General features: G+C 34.6%; 2 protein-coding genes across 6 annotated transcripts; one reads left to right on the top strand and one right to left on the bottom strand.

Annotated features, from left to right (window-relative positions):
* The first annotated feature begins 388 nt into the window (after nt 1–388).
* LOC110831332 (uncharacterized) lies at nt 389–19991 on the top strand. Of its 4 annotated transcripts, XM_022067215.2 has the most exons (10): nt 389–531; nt 1244–1367; nt 3235–3351; nt 5771–5955; nt 8633–8923; nt 11369–11616; nt 12950–13115; nt 13906–14061; nt 14550–14663; nt 16917–19991. In XM_022067215.2, exons 1-10 carry the CDS (start codon nt 458–460, stop codon nt 17140–17142), a joined length of 1701 nt encoding a protein of 566 aa, XP_021922907.2. In that variant the 5' UTR covers nt 389–457; the 3' UTR covers nt 17143–19991. The 4 variants fall into 4 exon arrangements, with proteins under 4 accessions (XP_021922907.2, XP_021922908.2, XP_021922909.2 ...); XM_022067216.2 differs by lacking the exon at nt 3235–3351; XM_022067217.2 differs by lacking the exon at nt 8633–8923.
* On the bottom strand, nt 19941–23086 carry Trmt112 (tRNA methyltransferase subunit 11-2). 2 transcript variants are annotated; one of them, XM_022067219.2, is made up of 4 exons: nt 22739–23086; nt 20967–21068; nt 20675–20767; nt 19941–20400 (listed from the first exon to the last, which is right to left on the bottom strand). In XM_022067219.2, exons 1-4 carry the CDS (start codon nt 22895–22897, stop codon nt 20299–20301), a joined length of 456 nt encoding a protein of 151 aa, XP_021922911.1. In that variant the 5' UTR covers nt 22898–23086; the 3' UTR covers nt 19941–20298. The 2 variants fall into 2 exon arrangements, with proteins under 2 accessions (XP_021922911.1, XP_021922913.1); XM_022067221.2 differs by having other exon boundaries at nt 22456–23072.
* Between the last annotated feature and the right edge of the window lie 5 nt (nt 23087–23091).

The raw sequence follows: 23091 nt of genomic DNA, 5'->3' as shown, positions 1-23091 counted from the left end.
ATATTGGTAAATGTTACTTTCTTGCTTGGGTTGTGCTTCACTGGCTCTATACACATAAGTGGATTAATTGGATGATGCCATAAACTTCTATACCCTTGCCACCCTTCTATAGCGGTAGGTGATGTAACAGAAAAGTTGCTTTCGGGCTTTCAACATTTTTGCCTGTTACTGTCTTAGAAGCAATATCGCTATCATTTTGGTGTGACGCTTAGCAATGAAATGCCTCCATTACTAATGTTTTTCCTCGCTTTCTCCTCTTTTGTGCAAAAGCACGCCATGAAATGGATCTTATGTAACCTACCTGTGCTATGATACATAGTATAAGTTCTATAAACTTTCCATACCATGTCTATCATTTGTGTTCTTTGGTAACGGATGGATGGGGCCGTTCGAGTCTGTTGATAATCTGTGTTCAGTTTATGCAGTCACTCTCTGGCTGCAGGTGATAGACTTAAAAATGGCAGAAAATCGTGATACTGGACCTCTCCCTCCTGGATGGGATCGAAAATATGATCACCGGACAGGGAGACAGTAAGTTAGTAGAATAACGAAGTAGTTACAGCTATAGGGTCAATAAAGAAGATATAATTTCTAAAAACTATCCTTTTGATTAAATGTTACGAACTGAGTCAAGACTGACCCTTTTTAAACATTTATTGATTTTGGGAAATATGAAGAAGTTATTGGGGGTTAAGTCTGGAGAACAGGATTATTTATAAAGTGCTGTTTGCAAGCAAATTTTCATTGTGAAGAAGTGAAAGCCAAGGATTTGGCCATTTCCTCTATGCAGTGTATCTCAAATACTAGTCAAACTTCAGGAGGAATATCCAGAACAGATTTGGAATGAATAACTCCTTGGAGGTGCACACTTTGGTCCTCAAGGTTCAGTACTTGTCCCTCTGCTTTTCCTCATATATGTCAATAATTTACCACCAACCATTAATTCTCAGTCATACCCATACTATTTATGGGTGATACAGATGTTATTTCACATCCAGAAAGCTTAGCCTTGTATATATACATGTATTTTTTGTATTTATAAGAGTTATTTAATTATAGAATGTTCTTCCAGTTTTTGAGGAACAGAAAAACTATTTGTCAGTGTTTTCAGTGAAGCATTAGGAATGAATTTGACCATACGTTTAATCAATCATAGTTTGATTTTGAAATCAGTAACTTGTATGGTAAATATATCATAAAAAACCAGAGATATTTTTGTTTAAATTTGTATCCTTGTCTACAGTTACTACATCAACTATTTTAATAAAACAACAACATGGGAAGATCCAAGGCTTCGTTATCGTCAACTGGCTCAGCCTATTCCGCAACATGTACCAACAGCTGTGTCAGAAACCATTCCGTTGCAGGTATAAATCTGTATGAATGTTTTGCATTGCAAATTTTTATTATATATTATTGATGATTTCTCATTAACATTAGGAATTAAAATAAATTAACTTTAATTAAAACCAAGATATCTCCAGAAAATTGTTTCTGTTAAATTAATGTTTTGTGAAACCCCTCCCATTACACTTGTCTAGTTATGCTACTGTTGATTGCCTTGTTTATGATGTGTTTATATTTTGCTGGAAAATATTCAATTCTTAAATAAGATGATTACTTTTGTAAAGTTAGTGACTTTCTTTTCTATACATAATCTCTTCTTTTGTTTTTATACATGATGTTTTTGAATGGTATGTGATTTCATCACTATTTTCTTTGGCCTAAAGGGTTCTGTCAGAAAACTTAGGGAAACACTGTATTAGACAATGACAGACATTATGATGTCACCAAGAAATTATGTTCATTATTTGAACATTTCCGTCTCTGCTCACAACTTTGATACAGGAATACCTCATTTTATGTGTTCAGTTTGCCTGCTTTTGTATATATTCAGCTTTCATTCTTAGGATTGTCCCCTCAATTATGCGTTGTGTTTGAGTATGTATGCAGTTTATTCTGCTTCTCACCCAAATTGTCTCACTTGAGAAGTCCGATATTTTATTCTCCCCATTGAAGCATGTTTGCATCAGTAGTGGATTATACAGGGTGATTCAAATGGTTAGGGTCAAACTGAAGGAGCGTATAGAGGTACTCAGAGAGAACAACTTTCGAATAGGAATTCATGTCCTCTGAAGTTATCCTGAGTCAGTCGAGGCCATTGAAGGTAGGGAAGTCTGATAACATACCGCTGAAATAATCACACTTTGCTATTCTCCTACTAGCTTAATTTTGTATTACATGTATCCCGTCAGATTCTACAGAGGCCCCTGGGCTGTTTATATTGTGTTTGTGAGTTGATAGTGACTGGTGTCTTAAAACAAAATGAATTATTCTACAGTTCTAATCTTGACTTCATGACTTTATGACTGTAAGAGATACTCAAAGTAACTACCTTCATTCTTGACATGTTTTTCATATCTCTTGTTGACACATTACTACAGATAGTTCTGCAGAGTTCAGGATTATCATGAAAGGCCTAATATTCAGACTGAATGGATGCTTTCAAGTTGTCTGTAGTTCTGGTATACAATGCATAAGCATTGTATTTGCTGATTTTTCACAAAGAGAAATCACATTGTGACATGCAGTGATCTTGACAGTCAGTGAGTAGTTCCACAATAATAAATCTATTCTGTGAATGTCTTATTAAGGAATTCCAAGACTATTGTTTATAATGGTGTGATGCCCAATTCTACTGCAAAATCAAATTGTCAAATGATGGACATATTACATACAGTAATGGGATGGGTGTAATCAGTTTTGATGATTCTCAGAAATGCCTATAAAATAAACCTGAACTCATTAGAAATCATTGTATTTTTGCATGCTTGAAGTGGCTTCATGGTTTTATATAAGAAGGAAGAGAATAGTTTATTTAAAAAAATTATAACCAGAGGTAGGACTATGCATTTTATGATGACTTTAATTCTACGATTGTGGAACCTTGATTTTCAAATAGAGTAGTAATATTTAATTTTTTAGTGTTCTTTGTTATTGTAACAATGTCCTTAATATTGCAACTAATTGACAGCAAATCAAACAAAAATTATTTATGTCATGATTTATGCTTCTGACATTAATCTATTGAAGATTTTACATATTGAAGCGTTAATGTTTTTAAGTGGTTAAATATTTTCCTAATTGGTGTTCTGTCTTTTCTAATGTGTGTGTGTGTTATCCATTAATGATGTATCCTTTTTCTTTGCATCTCACCATTGGCTTTGTCAACAGCACGGGTCTCCAGATTCCAGAGGTTACCATGTGTACCCTTCAAATTCTTCCCAGTACCCACCACAACCAGCTTTCCAAAGTCCAGCCCCATATAGCCATCCATCAGTGTTCTTTCAGGTAAATGTTCTGTACATGTATATATACACCTTGCGTTTTATATGATAAAGAGTTTGTGTTCAAATAACATGGGAGCATTTAATCTGATTTAATTTAATCAAACATTTTTTAAAATTCAACCTTATTTAATAAATTATTTTTTCATATTATATTGATTATTTAATAGCATGAATCTTACCTGTAGCATGTTTGCTATAAATGAGCTGTCTTTTTCTGCCCTTGCAGAAATTAAATGTTTAAACACAAGCCTTTATCCTTTTTGATGACCAGTATATTTAGGTCAATACACTCCGGAAATTTGATATTAATGAACAACTGAGTAAGTAACTAGATGGCTTACAGAACCCGAAGGTTCATCACCAAATTCACCAATGCCCTCCACCGGACCCTGTCCTGGGCCAACAAAATCCAATGTCATTCAACTCCCATCTCCTATAGATACCTCCTGAGATTATCCTCCCATCTACGCCTCCCCAGTGGTCTCTTACCCCTCAGGCTTCCTGACTAATATCCAGTGCACACTTCTTGTCCTATCCATGACATGCAGTGCAGCTGCCACAGTAACAGGAGTAAGAACGTGTATTTAATTGTGCTAAGTGAACAGAAATAACATGTATTTGGTTTTTTCCCAATTTCAGTTGCTTATAAGAGATTCCTGCCATTGAAGTTAGTTCATAAAGATATTATTTAGAAATGTAAATTTATATAATTTTTTGAAATTTGGCATAAAATCATTTTACATAGAAATGCTAGTAACTAGGAATACCCAGAGCCACACCACCCTATGGGTGTAACTGGTGCATTGCACCTGGGTGGCATCATTAGAGTGGCGGCAGCTTGCTATGGGATCAGAATTTTGAAGCATTGCATTGGAGTGCCAAAAATCAGGGGTGGCACCATAGGGTAGCAAAGTATGCATTTGCCTATGGGAGCCATGGTTGGAGAGGCGCCAAAAAGAACAGAAATCCATCCATAATTAAACTTGATAATCAAAAAATATAAAACTGTAGTACTTATACAAAGGGACAGCAGAATGTTCTTGCCCCCAGGCGGCAGATATGCTTGGCGTAGGACTGGGAATACCATACAGAAGATCTCAATGAACACACTGGACTTTACTTCCTAAGGTTTCCTCAAGGTATGATGAACCTGTCTACATCGAATAATGAGTAACTCTGTGGAGCAAAGTTCCAGTTTAATATTATCCTACTATGTACACCATTTCCCAAGTTGTCTGTTCTCTTCAGGTTTCTGACTAAAATGCCTTGTGTATTTTCTTTTGGAATTTTCAGTGCCCTGTGTTATGGATGAATGAAAGTTTTTCCCCAAGCTTAGTCATTAAATCATTAAAATTATAGGTGTTATTCATAATGCCATATGATGTCTTAAAATTAACAGTTCATTTACACTGCTAATAAGAGATTAATTTATTTTGTGTTGCTGACATCATTGTTGCAGTAGTTATTTTGCTGTATTTTGTGATTGTCATCCTCGATGTGTGCCTGTATCACTTGTACCTTGTTAGATTGGGCCTTTTAAGCCTTAAGTTGAACACATGGCCATTGCGTATATATTTTGTTCTTTTTGTTGGTGTTCTTTATAATTTTCTGAGGGTCTGTTTTCAACCTTGTGCTGGAGTTGGCATACAAATAATAAAAAAATAATTTTTGTTATTGTTGTCCTTTGTTGATATTTTTGCTGCTTTTGCTATTGTTATTATTAACATTATTATTGATCAGAATTTTGTGATCATGTGCATTATAGCTGACCAAGTTATCAGCTTAGGTGTTTGCTTTGTCATCATGTTGATATTGAGAAGGTAATGATCTAGAAAACAGTGTCATCCACTGTTATGTTCTTTACATGAAGTTTCATGAAAGTAGTTCTTTTGGTTCAAAAGTTATAAGAAAGATACATACTTTAATTACTCAGTTATTGCTGATAATACTTTTGTAAACCAGCCTAAAATTGAATATGCAACCTTTCATAGTGGCAGATATATGACAGAGATATGTTAGAAGCATGTAAATATGTATTATTCTTCATTTACTTGTTAGGCAGTTTCTACAGACACCTTATGGGGAGACAATTTTTGTCCACACATTGGCAGTCACAGGGTACAAGTCAGAGCTCATTTTCTAAATATTAATTTAAATTGCTTTCATGAGCTGTTGTACTGAGATATCAGTGCTTTTCATGAAACTTGAGACAGTATCCTACTATGTGGTTCTTTATTTGTAAGTGCATAATTTAATTCGAAGATTCATATATTGCACATTGATTTCTTGGCTTTCATCTTTGAGTTAAATGTTTCATGCTTTATCTTGTATGTTGCTTTCAATTAACACACAACTTCTTGTATTTTTTGTTGAAGATGTTCCTTAATACACTTCTTTTTTCTTTTTCTTTTTCTGGTTAGGATTTGACAAATGTTCGGCCAAGTCCTATTGCTGGTAGAGCAGTAGGTCTTCCTATCAACCCATATGCTTCTCCAGCTCGTACAACAGAGACTTCTATGACAACTGACACAGAGCAATCAGTTGCTAAGATCAGCGCCATGTTTCCCACTGTGTCTGATACACATATTAGGACGCTGCTGATGAAGTAAGTTAGCAGTGCAGCCCCGAAGAAATTAAATTACATTGTGAAGACACTGGATCCAAATTTAGAGGTAGTAGAACAGTATCTTGCTCATCACATACAAAATCTAGTTCACATATCATTGATTTTGATGAAGTCTGGTACAGATGCATTTTTTATTTAACTTACATGTCAGTTGAGAGTAGGGGGATATATTTGTCTCTTATGTGATCATTGTAATGGTTAACACTTTCTGGTCCTATACCCTTCCTGATGGGATTTGAGCTATGAATAAAACTACCTATAAAATCGAGAAGGGGATATTGATGTTTAATAATGTACTGTGGCTTGTGCAAAGACTTGTAACTCACAAAGCATATGCCATATCTGCACAAAAGGTGGCTTACCTTGTTGAGAAAATATAGGACCAACAGTTGTCTTTCCTAAATAAGAATCCTGATTAACTGATTTCTGTGATTTAATCATGTAGAAAAAATCTTGCAAAGATTAACTGATGCCTGTGATACATGTGGCTTGAAGTTATAAGGTGGAATTTGATATTTTCTGAACAGTATGTCACAATGAAAAATGAGGAAAGAAAATCTACAGTGTTCTTTTGTACTCATATTCATTTATAAAATAATAATTCTGAAGCATTTGTTTAATGGTATCCATTTGCATATATGCAAATTGACAGTGCACCTTTGACAGAAAACAAAAACAGTAAAACAGTTTGTGATTATTTTCTCACGAATATAATAATTTACATACACTATATTTAATATTATACATCATTTCAGATATATTTTTCTTGTTTAAATATATTGATAAACATACTTTACATGCAGTTAAGTTTTATTCGTAATTTGTCATGCAAACTGGTTCACATTTTTCATTTTCCTCTTTAGATGTTTGGGCTCCATAAAGTTTTCTCAATTTTTCAATAATAGGTTTTTTATTTTATGAGGAGAGGGACAAATTCGTTTTTCTTTTTAAACTGTCAAAACTGGTGATCATTTAAAACACTACATCAAGGCTGCTTGTTTATTCCTTGAATGTCAAAGGCACCCAAAGTACAAGAGAAGTTTATGAAATGGTTTTCACAGAAGTTTAAATATTATGTCATATCTGTTATTTTTAGAATGAGCATTTTCCAAACACATCTATCTTTATTGCATTTCATGGATCCGTAGGTTAGTCAGATTACAATAGGACGTGGAATAATCATATGTATGTATGTATGTATGTAGTACAGTTCACACTACTGTAAGGATTTTTCATATTATAAACAAAGGGTTAACTTAAATTAGTGATGTGTTACAAATGAATTCACCCATTTCATACTACCTCTTTATAATATATAAATACAAGAAAACCTTAATGAACATTATGACATTTGAAACATGTGAAATTCATCAGCATAGGTAATGTGTGTACAAGAAGTTTTGTTTGTACTTTGTGAATAACATAACTTTGAAATTTTAACATGCTGCGAACACTACATTAAGGAACTTCAGAAAGTCTCCATTCTAGGAACATCATACATCATTCGAAAGATGCTCATGTAAAATATGTAATGCCTCACATGATATCTGTTCGATGCATGTAACACGTATTAAAAAACAAAATGTATTTCAGAAATAGCTGCTGCACTATGTACCTCAGGGGCAAGGTTTGTCTCAGGTACATAGAAGTAAATACCCTGTAAAATGGCGAATAGATGGAATAATAATAATATTAAGCCACTCTTGTGTTACATAGTAAAACGTTTCTTTTATATTCCTCCAATTTTAGTTGTTGGTGCACACTACTAGCCAGACTGCAGCAGTCATCACTGTAGTCATCACTACATTTTTTGGGTCATTTTTGATTTAGTTTGATGCAAGTTAGATGCATTGTCATGGCCACTTATGTTAATTTGATGAGTCCTTTGAAGATTTTGATGTAAGGTATTTCTGTTATACTCTTTTATGTATTGCCATTTGTGTCCTTCACTTCAGTTTGTTTTAGGGCCATTACTTATGGGTCTCTGTACATTTTTGTGTGGATCTTGGGAAGTTCTTGCCTGAGAGAAATATTGCTTAATGAAAGTTATATGTGCCCAAAAATTACAGACTTTATATCTCACATAATAATTTTATAGAACTTTGTGATCTCAGGAAAATGACTCGTGTTGTAGCAATACTTACTCACTGTCCATTTCTGAAAGCATTGTCTTTCCTTCTGTTACCACCATACAGTCTAGCTGTCACTAGCTTCATTTGCAGCGTATTGAATATATCTACACAGCAGAACACAAAAAGGAGCCTTTTGATATCACCCTAAAGGATGCATTTGCCCATTTGTATTGTTAAACTGAAAAGATGTCTATATTTTCATGTGATTCTGAGATTGATTGCTATTACTGTATAGTTGCAATGAAGGGTAGGATTCAAGACTGTTGCACTTTATAAGTGGACAATTTTAATTTTAAAATTGGCCTTGCATATTAAAATAATTTATACTTAATGAATTTACCTATTTATTTTTTGTAGTAATTTATTAAAATCAATTTACTACCAAGCAGAATTGTAATTTTAAGTTAGCTCTTTGAGGTATTGTGTTTTGCTTGTCATATAATACCATGCTTACCTTGCAATCAAAGACACACATGTGCAAATGTAACCCTGTCAGGAATAAAGTGTTGGGGCCACTATTTCAGGTATCATAATCGTGAAGCGGTGGTTATGAGCGCACTGCAGGTGGAGAAGCATCCCATTAGCACCCCTGGGCCATATGCCACACCACCTCTTCAAGGCAGGCATTTTCATGCACCAGGCATTGGAGGGTTTTCTGCTTTGCAGATGACTCCTCCCCTTGGGATACGTGATAGTCCTCGAGCTGGTTCCCCCATACCTCGTCCTGGTTCAGGCGCCAGTGGAAGCTATATTGGCTCACCAAGAATTGGGGATGTATATCGGCGACCCCATTCTTCCCCCAAGATGAAACTGAGGTTCACTTTAACCCCTGGACTAGTAATTTATTGTAGTTTGTATTTGTTTCAGGCCTCCTCATATATGTTTCCCTATTAGTACCGCATGGATTCTGTATGCTGTGTATCAGGGATTCTCAAATTTACAGAAATTTATCTTGTATTTCTCAAAAATGATTGCTGTATTACATATGCAGCTTTTTTGAAAATTAGCTTTCCTGAACAGCCTGCAGTTTGTTTTATTAATGATAACAGCTGTTTCTCTGTAATCTATATAATGCCACTTGAGAAATCCTGGTAATCTTATCTTCCTATAGATAGTAGTATATTTTTTATTTCAATGCATCTAGTCTCCATTGTAGTTATGTTTTAATTTATTTTTATTTAATTCTTTCCCTACTGTTGTATACAGGTATATTCAGGCAGCAGTATGTGACAGTGTTCCTATTGATTGCTGGTGGGTGTATGGGGTCTGTTCTTTGTTTATACACTGTCTTAAAATTCACTGTTTATTCAACTGTATTATCTTATTAGTGATAGCAATAAAGTTGCTATGTAATATTTTGTGACTAGTTTTTAGTGAACAGTTCCTGTGTGTGTGTGTGGTGTAGATTCATATTATTATAAAACTGATGATGATAAAATAAGCTTAATATGCAAATTAAATCGTAATTATTTTCAGTATGTTTCTTATTCTTCCAACCTTTCATCTACAAGGACTTTAAGCTTTATATACTACTTCCAAGATTGTAGTAAATATTTGAACATAGTATGTCTGATTTTGTATATGTAGTTATATATTAATTCATTGTTGGGCTGATGAAATCTCATTATAAGTTGTTCTGAAGTTTTTCTTATATTGGTGTGTGTACTCCTCTTGCCATTATTAGTGTGTATCACTATTTGGGAACAACAGGGTTGAACAAAAGCTGTTTCAGAACTATATATTTTTGTGCATAAGATGCATTGTGCACCCCTAGCAGAAAATCAAAAGTCATATTTCACAGTAGAGGGTTTGTCATATTCTCTGAACTAAGACAAGAAACTTACTAAGTTTGCTTTTGTTCAAGTGCATTCATCAGGGCAGGAAGGCTAGGAGGAATTATAAATGAGTTATTGTACAATTTTGTTATCATTTTTGTTAATTTTCAGTTGTATAGAATTGCATTATTTGAATGCTCTGAGACAACCAGACATTTTCACACCATCACCATGTTTATAATTTGTATTGCCCAGAGGAATGGTTCATTAAAATTTGTGTATGTTTATGGTCTATCACATCAAATTCAACATTCGTAATTTTAGTGGTCTATTAGTGTATTAATGTCAAACTGAAATCTAGACAGGCTTGTAAACAACTATTACCACACAAAATTTCAGGACCCTTCATTAAGCGACACTTATATTGTGTTTATTCCTGTAAAATTCAGGAAGTAAGCTAAAAAAGGAAAGTTGTTGCAAATTTATATATTGCCAAGTGGATTTTGAATTGAAATTTTTGTAAACCAAGTAAGACTGGTGATTCTCCTACCTTGCCTTTGTCCCAGCGTTGAATGAACGTTTAATTAAATTGGTTTTCTGTGTACATTTCATATGAATAAGGGCGAATAGGTTATCTAAATGAAATACAACAATTTTCTTCATAGCAGCAACTTTATGATGTCACTTTACATATTTTATTTTCAGTTTTTATTTATTAGTTCACTTATTCATGTGCTTATAGCATGACTGTTGTAATGTGCATGTGTTGCTATTGCAAACTGACTGAATACATTGTGCACTTGTGGCCAGGTTGATGGATATGTGACATGAGTTTCAGTTTCTAGTGAACCCATAAGACAAAGGTATCTAAAATGAGTGTAGTTTGAATTTAAATTCTTCAGTGTTCATTGTTTCACAAAGTAATAAGTAGTAGAGTTATTCAGACACATTTCCACTAAACTTGCAAACAGCTTCTTTACCTCGGTATCTCATTAATCATTCATTGTAAGTTGGGACTTTTCCAAATCCAAAAAAATTTGTGTTTGTCTTTGTACTAAATTTTAAAGTAGCAAATGGATAGAGGTAGAGGAAGATGAAGAGTCTGTAATATGGAATTCATGGTTTACCACATTTTTCACCTTTCTGTTGGAATAAAATGTGAGAAAATTGTTAGTACTCTGTGCATATTGGCTACTCGTGTACACTGTAGGTGTCTGTAAACATTGGTGTATATATATTTATGTATAGTCTGATATCTACTTTATAATTGAAATTGTTTTCTTTTTGCACCACATGGACATTAAATATTTAAATATGGCTTACATATGTTGATTTTAAATCCAGTATAGCCATTACACTTCATTCCTTTGCTAATTAATTAAATAGATGGTGCTTAGTTTTTTCAGGGTAGAATTTTGGTTTTATATATTATCATTTCTTCTCAGTAGCATACAGACTCACATATTTAATGTTGTGTATTGACAGATATCTGAAGAGTGTGTTTCCCAAGGTGGATGAAACTTTACTGTTGGACATCCTCTCAAATTCTGATAACAATGTCCAGAAAGCAACAGAAAAGTTGATTGCTATGGGCTTTGAAAAGCGTGACACACCTCCTCCGAGACTTACCTTGCGGAAGAAGGAAGAAGAACAGCAGAAAGTGATGCAGGAAAACCAGTCAGCAATGCCATCTTCACCTCCTCGTATGAAGAGTCTTGAAGAGAAGCAGAAGAGTAAGTAAGAAAAGTATCTTGATATCTGTAAGATTTGAGGTTTTCACAGCGGTGAGTATGAATATTTCTGTTTTGTAGAGTAAAACTTTAAATGTATGTTCTTGAAGCACTGATTCAGACAGGCTAAGTTTTGACTTTGTTACTTGACATTTGGTATAGGCTTTTGTGTATTTTTATGGTTCCAGCAATGAAAAGTGAACATGAAATTTGGAACTTGGATGTCAAGAATCTCTACAGGTTAGGTTCTTTGAAAATAATAGGGGAAAAATTAGGATGATTTTAGATGTGTTACAGAATGCACAATGATACATCACCAGAATATGCACAGTGTGTATACCAAAATGAAATGCTTTGATGTGACACTAATTTAAAACTTTTTCAGTGTTTGGAGTAAGGGGAAAGTAGAAAATAATTAGAAGAGGATTTTCTGAAATTAAATTCAAATGAATAGAAGCTTAACTTACTAATTATGATAACCTTTAGTACTACAGTATATTTCAATGAATGCCTCCAGTTTGTTTTCCAGGATATGTTGAATGAAAGGTATGTATTGGAGGGGTGAAGGGAAGACTACTTGGGCAATTGGCATGCATAGTGGAGTATTAATATAATGTTGGGATGTATTAAAATGCACATTTTTTGGGCTGTTTTCCAGAGTAGAAAACAAGCTTAAGGGAAATATAGTGTGTTTCTGTTATTTAGTTATGATTTATTTAATAGCACTCATAATTTCTTAGACCATGTAGTGTTGAATGATGGTATAATTAAAGGTTGATTATATGGAAGGATGTGAAAGGAAGTGGTTGTAGCTTAATTTAAGAAACTATCCTGCCATTTACCTTGAGGGACTGAGGAAATACCTCAGGATAGCCAGTCTCTGGACAGAGATTTGAACCTGGAACCTCATGAATACAACGCAGGACTGCTAGCTAAATGTTCATGATGGTGGTATATATATCATGTTTTCTTTTCCTATAATATATATTGAATACAAGATTTAAATACAGTCTTTTCCGTTGTTATGTTTTGTGGGGTATAATGTGTTTGAAGCGTGCCTACATTGAAAATATAAAATAAGTGTCATCCATTTTGAATTGAATGCTGCTGAATGGAAGTTCCCAGTCATGATGAATCAGAATGCTTCCAATGAGAAGACTGTAGTCTGTTCTTAGAATTGCAGTGATTGAGACACATTTTGCCACTCCTCACAGTTCTTTTAAACAATTTCTTATACTTTTGTTAAGAGCTTCCTGGGTATATGAAGTATGGTGACACCTAAATTTGTAGAACGCATCATCTTCATGAAAATAAAATGTGCGTATCATGTTGGCAGTGAAAGCAAGATTACAAGAAAAATACCCTGACATTCCAGAGCGTGTGATCACAATAGCTTTAGACAGTGTTGATTTTGATGAAGAGCGAGCAAGCCAGATATTGAATATAATGGTACAAGAGGAGGAAAAGAATAAAGTAAAGGAGCCAGCATCAGTAAGAGAAAGGTACGCATGGAAATCTGTCTACTCAGTCTTAAAACATGTTTCACATTTTTATAGTTCCAAGATTCATGATGTAGTTCTTATTAGATCAGAACTTGGATTTGAACATTTTGGTATGACCTTTATTCCTTTTGATGATATTAAGACGTGTAATTATCATGTTGGCAGTGAAAACAACTTTACAGTACTAGTAGTAACAGTAACAGTAACATGAGGCTAAAAGGGCCAAGAATTACTGTTACACCTAAAACACAGATTTTTATAGTAAATTCTTTACAAGTGTCTTAACTTTCAGTCCTGCTCTAGTCCTACACCAGTTTCAGTCCATCAAAATGTGTGTTAGGGGATTTAGAACAAGTTGTGTCTTGACATATAGCTTGCTTAATCTGTAAAGCAAACTTGTTAAAAAGAACAAGATATTAAATTATGAACAAAACAATTACTAGTATTTCAAGTCTGTAAGTTTGTGATGATGGTGCATTGTTGAAGCATATTGTTTTCTGAACATTATCCATTGTCCAAGATTAAATAAAATCAATAAAACCTCGTTTCAGAGATGGGAGTCTATCTCTGTCATCAAGTTGGATGACTCTTGGATGATGGATATTGCCCAGAAAACAATGTGCTTCAATTACTGGTATTAATGAAGATATAATTTTGTCTCTGTGAGTCTTAAAGGAAATATGAGTTAATGATCTTTACTGTGTTATACTTTACTGTAAATGGTGTGAGTTTATCACTTAGAGATTTTGTAGAATCTTTAATTAATCAAGAAACTTGTGACACCTTATAGCCAGCCGGAAGAAGCTCGATCAACTCCACAACCAACTATAGAGCCAGATGCAGTTCAGGGGCCATCACCAGTGCATAGACCAACAACCAGAAAGGCACCTGATAAAATGGATAAAGGCCAACACCGGAGATCAAAAGGAAAAAAAGATATTCCCAAGTAAGAACCAGCAAGTACAAATTACATTAATATGTTGTATCATGACACTTCCAAGTGATGTAAAATAATAATGTTACAGTCTGTGTCACCTTAATAAATCATATACAGAACTTTTGATGCTGTGGAGTAAATTGTGTTACAGTAAACTACCAGGAGGATTGAAACTGTTATTTTATTATGTTTTATGCATTTATTTGTGTTGCTGTCTTTTGTTCCTTTCTTCCTTTTATGTTATTTAAAATTCAGATCAGAATGACTAGCTTAGCAACTGTTGGCTTCTCAAGAAGGATTCTGCTTCACATAGTTGAAGGTCAGTAAGTGTTCCAGATGCTGATTCACAGAAGTCAGCGGATGTGGTCTGCAGTCATTAAGGTTTGCCAAGTCTGATGTAAAGCCTTTTCTTTCACATTAAGGTAACTGAATTTGAGGGGCACTGGTAATAGTAATATGATTAAAAATTCATGCATTACTAATTTATTTTGTTGCAGAGTTTCTCGTGGTACAAGTACTACTGAAGACAAAGAGTACAAATCACCATATCTGATGAAGGTTTGTGGGCCAAACAGAGATTTGTACAAGGGACCAAATGATGAACTGTTACTGTAAGTAATGTTTAATTAAGAGGTCAGTGATGTGTTGCCTTGAATGTGCATGCCTCAACTGTGGATAAATGGTGACAGGATGAGTACCTTTTATAAGGGGAAAGAGAACAGGAAAATGATAAATTGAGGAACTCAGCAATAACAATTGCAGTTATGACAAACTCAGTTGGTGCCAGCTTGAAATGTCATGGAAAAACAACAGTATTAAGTCACATACCTAGTGACTTAGTGGAAAGAGTAAAGTAAATCTGTCCCACTATACGCCATGTAGGCGCTTGGGGGCAAGAAAGGAAGTATAACTGCTACTCATTCTTAACCTCGGCATTAGATGGGGGTGAGTGGTTAGTGTCACCCCCAGCCATGCTTTACCTCTGGGAAAGGACCCTGGTACCCATTAGACAGGAGACTGGGTGGGCCCCAGAGCTGGTTGGACAATTTAAATTGTAAAGAGAAACATGCACATACAACCAGCACCAACATGACACAGGAAATAAAAGAGTGAGAGTAAACCTTTTCTTGATAGCAATGTAAATAGTACATACAAAGCTAATTGAACTATGCTGATTCCAACAAAGACATAATCACATTGAATTCAGCTGGCCATGCATTACAGTAGCATGCTGCCAAACTGTTAAAACCACAGAAATGAAGTCTAGCTGTCAGGCTTGTAGTATGGAGGTTTAAATCCTCTGTTCATATATGGTAAAGCATAGTGTAAAATAGCCATATCTGTGACATTCAGCCAGAAGAATGAACTTCATTTCACAGGCTATAAAAAATTATTTTCTTTGAATTTCCAGTTTTTGAAAAAAATATGTAGGTGTCCAGTTTTATTATTGGATTTTTTAAAATAAAATTTCTATTTTTTTTCTCACCGAGTTTTGTGAATTAAACCCTAAAAAATTAATACCAGTACTTCATTTGAAGTATGGGTTTTGTTTTCATTTCAGATGTATTTTGTTTCTTGTTGGTTAGTCTGGCATTCTATCAAAGAATTATGCATATGACTGTTGGTATAAATTACTTGTTAGTTTCTGATCATGAGCAAACAAAACAAACTTTCCTCAGCAAGCTTATAGCCATATTTTTCCAAACCTGTGTATTGTCAATCCTATTACTGTTTAGAGTACAAAACAACTAATTTAATTCATGTTACACCTTCCATATTTACTGACTGTAATTACTGATGACTTCAAATTTCTTTGCTGGCATAACATCACATTGATTCCTCATCTCCTGAAGTAATATTAGTGTATCCTATATAGTTTGCTGTTTTCTGTGTAGCATATAACACATACATTAGTGAAAAATAGAAAAGTAAGTATTGTGCACAGTGCAGTGGTGTTTCTTAGAGAATCCCTAGTGGGCCAGAAGTTCCACCATCAAATTAAGTTTGATTACAGTTTTAGCAAGATCAAATGGGTGAAATCAAGGTTTGAAAAGTGTGCACACTGTTAAATTAAATTAAATCTGTGGCGTAACGGCTCCAGAGAGCCAAAGCCGACTAGCTTGACTGCTGGCCTCACATTCACATGCTTAAGCAGAGGTGAACGATCATCCAACCAGATACAGGGTGACGTGTGGTCAGCACGACGAACCTCCAGCCATTGCTAGTTTCCATGACCGGATTACGCTACTTATTGTAGCTTCCCAATTTCCTCACGATGCTGGGTTGGCACCGGTCCCATACACTGGTCGAAAGCTCATGAGAAAAGTTCTTCTCCCCCGAGACTCGAACCAGCGCGCATTCTGTATCGCCGGTCCAAAGCATTATGCCTCAGACCGCGCAGTTACGGCCTAGAAAATGGACATGTTGTCTTATTAATAATTGCATTTGTCTTCAACATTTTCTTATTTAGTCAGTATCAGTATCTAAAAATGTTTTTGGCATTCTTGTGTTTTACATTAAAATTGGATAAAAACCATACTTTCTTGAAACATTTTATGGGGATTAACAACACAAAATTTCAAATATCCATTCATCCAGGTCAGCATTATTACTTGACTGAAAGACAAATTCAAATTCTTATTCAGTGTTATGGAATGCCTAAACAGAATGAGTTCCATGCACCAGTACCTGTCATTCAGAATACTTTTTTGTTCTTACATTTACAAATTTGAGCTCAGCTGTAGTTTTTTGTAATGTAATTCATTGTACATGGAAACAATATTCACACATAAGTTTAATTCAGTGGGTGAAGGTGAATTTAATAATAAGTGAAATTCAGTATGCTTGTGTCCATTTCATTTTAGAGTTGATTATATCACTTGGAATGGACCAAATGTTGATCTCCTGGGGAATGGAAGGAGAATATCATTAGCAAAGGGACCCAATAAGTCACTTCTTCAAGGGGAACGCTCATACATAGCAAAGGGTCCCAACAGTGACTTGAGGAAAGGGCCAATGAGAGGACTGGCAAAAGGAAGCATCTACTCCCAGCTAAGTACCAGTACTGCTGGTGAATCACGTGGTAAATAGCATTGTGTTTGATTGAGTCCATAGAAAGTAAGTAGTTATATCCTTAAATTTAATTAAGCATCTTTTTATACATAGGTTTCATGGTGAAAGTGATTATGTAAGTATGTTTCCCAGTACTGTATATGGTTCAATAAAAGTTCTTTCCTATCTCATAAAGTAAAAAAAAATTACATTGTGTGAAATGCATGTTTATATAAATTGTAGGAGTTCAGAATCAGAGTGGATTAGTCACTTTAAAACTTTCATTAGTACCAGTATGAATGGACAGACTGTGCACCCTGAAGATTAAAGAAATATGTTCCTTTGAAATGTTGGCATACAGCCAAAATAATATATATAAAGCAACACCCAAGAAGACCGTTGTAAGTGCCAGGAATCAATTTTGGTGACCTTTGTCCATGCTGCTGCTGCTGCTACAGCTGTTGTCACAATTGCAGATTTCAGGTTTAGAATAACAGACAATATGATGCTGGGCTCTGATACCTCAGTATGACTGCTTATTTTTGTATAATGTAGATTCTAGTTTTCTCATTATAATGATGGAATAAGAAAGTGTGAACTGAATAGCATACTTTTAAGAGCAGAATATTTTAAGATACATCAATGTATTCAGTAAAAATTATAACTCACTAGAATAAGCACACAGGGACATACATGTATGGAAGGTGAACACCATTCTTTGAACATAACTGAAGATGTAAAAATTATGGTTTTTCTATGATGGAAAACTGCAGAAAGAACATGCTGAAATGTAACTTTGAGAAAACGTTTTTTTATGTCTTTTGTGAAGTCCAGTCTGAATTGACAAACTTAATATATTAAGATGGCTGTCTTTGGGATGTTGCGCTGCATAGCCTGGTGGATACTGATCAATGTTTCAGAAGTGCTTATTCCCTTCATCCTGAGGGTGAAGGCACTAAGAACCTCTGAAATATCATTTGGTATCTACTACACTATATTGTACAGCATTATAGAAGACTGTCATCTTCATACTCATTGTTGTGAGAACCTGAAATCTCAACTTAGTACATGTCTCCAGCTTGTTGGCCTCTGCTCTTTTACTGAGGTGGAGGAATTACTGTAATTTGTTGTGAAATTAGTGTTTGTATATATATATATATTTTGGTGATACATTAAGTCTTATACCTCCTATTAATTAATTTCTTAAATCTTGTGTGATCTCCTTTGGCTTTGAAGCCTAGTTTCAAATGATAAGCTTCTTGTATGCATTGTGTTGTTCCATGATATTGTTTTCGTCCTTCAAACTGCTCCTGATTTAATCCTGTTTACTTCCGAACATAATGCTGTAGGCTACAGGAATTGCCAGTCTGCATGAGAGATATCTGCGCCCAAGATAAGTAGTTTTAAAATTCACATGTTTTTTGAGCAGTCTCTTTTGTTTGAAAAACACTGGTAATCCATGGTACTTTATTTTACAGATGTCCCACTAATTTGTATGATCAGTACTAAAATTATAAATAAACATGTAGAAACTTCAGATAAAATTTTTTCCTTATAAAATGAATGTAACAAAACCAATTGTTTTTGAAGATGAGCATCTTCTGCGATATTATGTCATATACTCCGATACAAATTGACTGATGTTTAAGAAGTGCTTACTACCTCTATCATCAGGGTTATGAGACTACCAGACTATATGGTGTAATATTCCTGAAGATGGCTGCCTTCTGGGTTATGGCACCATGTAGTCAGGTAGAAGTTTACCATCATTTCAAAGGTCCTTGCTGCCTCCATTCTCAAGGTGATGATTGCCCTGACTACACGATGCCACAACCCAGAAGACAGCCATCTTCGGACTCACTGCCATGAAAACCTCAAATCTTACTCAGTTTTCTTCATGTCAGCCACTGGGAGAATGTGAAATCTCACACAGTTTCATTTTACATGGTGAATGAACCACTTCAATGGACATTTATTCTTAACAAAGACTGTCACAACAAATATAAAGTAACTACAAACTGTACATTTCTGTACAAAAAACACATGCAGTAGAACAACTATATTGTTTATGTTTAGCCTGCTAAGGGACTCTGCCCTGATGATGGAGGAAATATGTTCCCCTGGCAACACATTCCACTTGCACACAATGTCAGCACTCAAAAATAGGATCAGCACACAAAAAGAATCATGTGAAAGCTTAGTAGACACATCACAGATTGTTCTACCAGGAACATAATATGGAACTTTCTCACTTGACTGAAAACTAGATAACCACTATGAACTATGTTGTCAGTATTATTTTATATTGGTATATGATTTTATTCGTGATCTTCCTAAGATGTTTCAACTTTTCCAACCATATATATGAATGTTTGTCTCACACACAATTTCAAAATGTTCTAATTTTTCCAACTAAGTAAATATGAAAATCTATTACTCATTGTTAGTTAAATGAGGATTCCCTGCAGTTACAGTATATATATGACATGTGACTGCACATGAGGCTAAGTGACTTCCATAGACTGGCAAGATCACCAATTGGTGGCTTTGCAGGCTCTTGAAAATATCATATGTATGTTAATAATAAGGAAGTTTCAAAGTTCCTGTCATGTAGACAGGTCATCCTTGGGGGGAAATATCTCAATTATAGCATTTAAGTGTTCAGAATTTAGAGGATGGATGACTTACAGATGATATCATGTAAACAGAGTTCTTATAAAATGTAATGCTAGTTTGGGAATGCATTATAAATAAAACCTAGCATAAATGTATAAACTCCAGGGCCATAGTCTTCCATCAGATTATGATTATTCAGATACATATCAAACAAATACAAATTTTCTGTAATCATAACACAATGATTTATTCAATAAACAAATATAAAATTCTGCAATATCTTTCATACAGTAAACATGATGTTTGCAGAGTAGTGAAGTTCTTCCTATTCATTATTTAAACACAGATATGTTCTCATGTTGGTATTGCTTACCATTTTGCAGCCCTCAGCTGAGACATTTGTGAAACAGGTTAGACACATTGAGATAATTAGTATGAAATGATACACAATTTGCAAGTTCTTCAGAAAAATAAACACCTCATGAGTAACAAATTATCATAACTACAGTATTCAGTAAAGAATACATGAAGTGACATCCCATAAATGTTACTATGGGTTAATGTAGTGCACTTTATTAATCACAGTTCATCTTCATTAAGGAGCATGTTTGGAATTCCTTTGTTGATGGAGAATTTCCTTCCTGATTCTGGACAAACCAACTCTCCTTCGATGACTTCAACCTGGCACAAAGAGCAAAATAGGATTGACTTCCAGTCACTGGCATTCATATACTGATAAATTTAGTATTATTTCATGTGCATGTAACAGCTTATTGAATAAGGAGAAAAATCAACATTTCTACATCATTCCTTGCAGCTTTAGAAATTATGAGTATTCACAAAAGACACTAATACATGAATTTCACAAATGGCTAAAAGCAGTTTTAGAAACAAATTTACTATACTGATCTTCCCTTGCTTACTAAAGTTGTACAAAATAGTAATGTGTCCTTACCTCAACTAAAACATGGTGTACTTTCTTCAGGAATTCAACATCATTCTCATAATCATCACAAACAGCTCGTGGCAAATCACCAGCATGACCAATCTGAAAATCAGTAAAAAACAAAAGACATTCAATAACTGAACAAGGTTCAATCAAAGTAACAACCAATTGTGACAAACTGTCATTTTTATTTATTCTTACCATTACAATCAACTTTATATATTACCACACTAAGAATGGTTCATAATTAAAACAATGCAGTAGTACAGTGATGAGACTGTCATGCTAAATTGTAACTCACACTGTCAGCAGCATTCCAGAGGGTATCCCAGTCCAGCTTTGGAATTATTCTTGAGACAAATTCAGAGTTAAATTCGGTTTCTAACACTTTTACATCTTTAGCCTGAAAACAAAAATTATGCTTGAATTAACATGGGTTCTTTTGTAAAGTAAATACCCTTTTACTGTTAGATTAATTCCCCCACCCCCACAATATTCCATACTTTATTACAAAGTAGAATGACCTCAGCCTGTTCATACTGACAATATGAAACATTGATCTAACTGTGTAAGAAACCCATTTAATTTGGCAATCATATGATTCTTCCAGTTCAGGTGGTTATTTTGTAGACCACAGAATTTTGTATATATTTTTACTACATCCATTACTTCATACACATTGTGGTGAAATTTATTTTTTATTTAGTGTTCTGTCTGATGACAGGTCCATATGAACAGGATCCTTCCATCCTTTTCTCGGACTGGGACCTGTTCATATACGTTCTTGGCAGATGATCCAGAAGTGGTTTGCCATTGCCTTCTTCTGTGTGTGAATGGAGTAATTGTTGGGATGCCACGGAGGAAAACTCCATGTTGCCTAGACCACGGCCTTGCCCAACACAAGTTATAAATTCGGGCACCGCCGGGAATCGAACCCGAGACCCCAGGATTACAAGGCTAGCGTTCTAACCGCTAGACCACCGTGGCTGTCTGTGGTGAAATGTCATATCAAAATTATTATTAATAATTATGACACCTAGTATCATCAGTTTTTATTGCTGTTGGATGGTCATTTATGTAAGATATTAAAAATAAAGGCCATAAAATTTACCTTTGGTGAACTCACGCATTGTTCCCCAATTACAGATTAAATATGGAGCTAAACTTGGTCCTTTCATTTGCACTCCAGCTCACAATGGAAACAATTATTATGATTATTACCATTACTAAGAATCCATCCAAACATGTCTTCTGAATAATCATTTTAAAGTTAAAAATCAAGTTTCCCTTCAAACTGTAGCATGAAACAGATTGTGAATAATGATTGAAATTATAAAGAATTAAAGTAATTTGCAGAAATTATTCTGGGAACCCTTAAAATAGATGTTAGTGGTATCAATGTAAACGAAAGTGAGGCTTCGAATTTAAAACGGCAAATAGTTAAAAATAGCCTAGTGCAATCACTAGTTAATTGATAATACTACATAGACGATGCGTACTAACACAGTATTCAAAAGGTCCCGGTTTCTTTCCCAAAACATCATCAATTTCACGGAAGTGAAACGAACTCCTGAAACTTCATGTATATTAAATATACCTAACGCAATACACAACATACAATAAATTTGACTCGCAGCAGCATATACGTGGTAAACTTCAATATAACACACTTCAACCGTACGACTTTGTTACTTACTGTACGCTATTTGCTTGACGTGAAATGCTTACAGATAAATACATATTTTTTAAAACAATTTGTTAAATTATAATTGAACATAATGTATACTAACCACTATTCCTAGTGGATATCCAACGTTAACGCCCTTCAAACATTTGGATGTAAGCATGTTGTGTGTTAAAAGTTTCATTTTTGCTGCACTTCAGCTCACACTAAACGTAAGCAACTATACAAATGGAAAGAAACAAACTTTTTCCGAATGTCAGTTCATTTGATGAACCAAGCAGCAAAGTAACAACCTGTTCCACACTAAGGTTATCTGACAACGTAACCTATTTTGCACTTTTACAAATAAAAGGGTGGTGGATGAAATGGCCTGGGAATGTAGCACTCACAGGAGTCATTGATGTGCATACTAAATGTTGGTTAGAAAACCCGATGGGACAAAACCAGCAAACGGAACTACCATCACCTACGCAAATGGGAAGATAATAATGAACTATATCGACTGAAAAAGGTTGTGTCCAGTGGCGCGCTCCAGTGAAGAAGGTCATGAATCTAGGTTATAATAAGAACTGCATAAAGAAATGAATAAAATGTATTTACATTCCATAGATGCTTCATAGGCCTAAGCCAAGGATATAGAATGTCATAATACAAATACAACACACTAGATTAAAGACATAGTTTTAACAGCTATCTACAGACAGGATGTATGTCCGCCAACACTAGTTTAGTGTTCATTGAC

Source organism: Zootermopsis nevadensis, unplaced genomic scaffold (genome assembly GCF_977971745.1).
Source record: "Zootermopsis nevadensis isolate Lab colony 2312 unplaced genomic scaffold, Znev_1.0 Znev_ptg000020l, whole genome shotgun sequence".
Taxonomy (NCBI): Eukaryota; Metazoa; Arthropoda; class Insecta; order Blattodea; family Termopsidae; genus Zootermopsis; species Zootermopsis nevadensis.
This window is presented reverse-complemented; position numbering and strand designations above follow the sequence as displayed.

What these genes read in the sequence shown, in the direction of transcription:
- Trmt112 (XM_022067219.2), bottom strand. Translation starts at nt 22,897, where the DNA reads ATGACCTTCTTCACTGGAGCGCGCCACTGGACACAACCTTTTTCAGTC. An exon ending in TATGCACATCAATGACTCCT is followed by an intron (nt 21,069 to 22,738) that starts GTGAGTGCTACA and finishes TTTTGTTTTCAG; the next exon opens with GCTAAAGATGTAAAAGTGTT. An exon ending in TACACCATGTTTTAGTTGAG is followed by an intron (nt 20,401 to 20,674) that starts GTAAGGACACAT and finishes TCTTTGTGCCAG; the next exon opens with GTTGAAGTCATCGAAGGAGA.
- LOC110831332 (XM_022067215.2), top strand. Translation starts at nt 458, where the DNA reads ATGGCAGAAAATCGTGATACTGGACCTCTCCCTCCTGGATGGGATCGA. An exon ending in ATCCATCAGTGTTCTTTCAG is followed by an intron (nt 3,352 to 5,770) that starts GTAAATGTTCTG and finishes TTTTCTGGTTAG; the next exon opens with GATTTGACAAATGTTCGGCC. An exon ending in TCCCCCAAGATGAAACTGAG is followed by an intron (nt 8,924 to 11,368) that starts GTTCACTTTAAC and finishes GTGTATTGACAG; the next exon opens with ATATCTGAAGAGTGTGTTTC.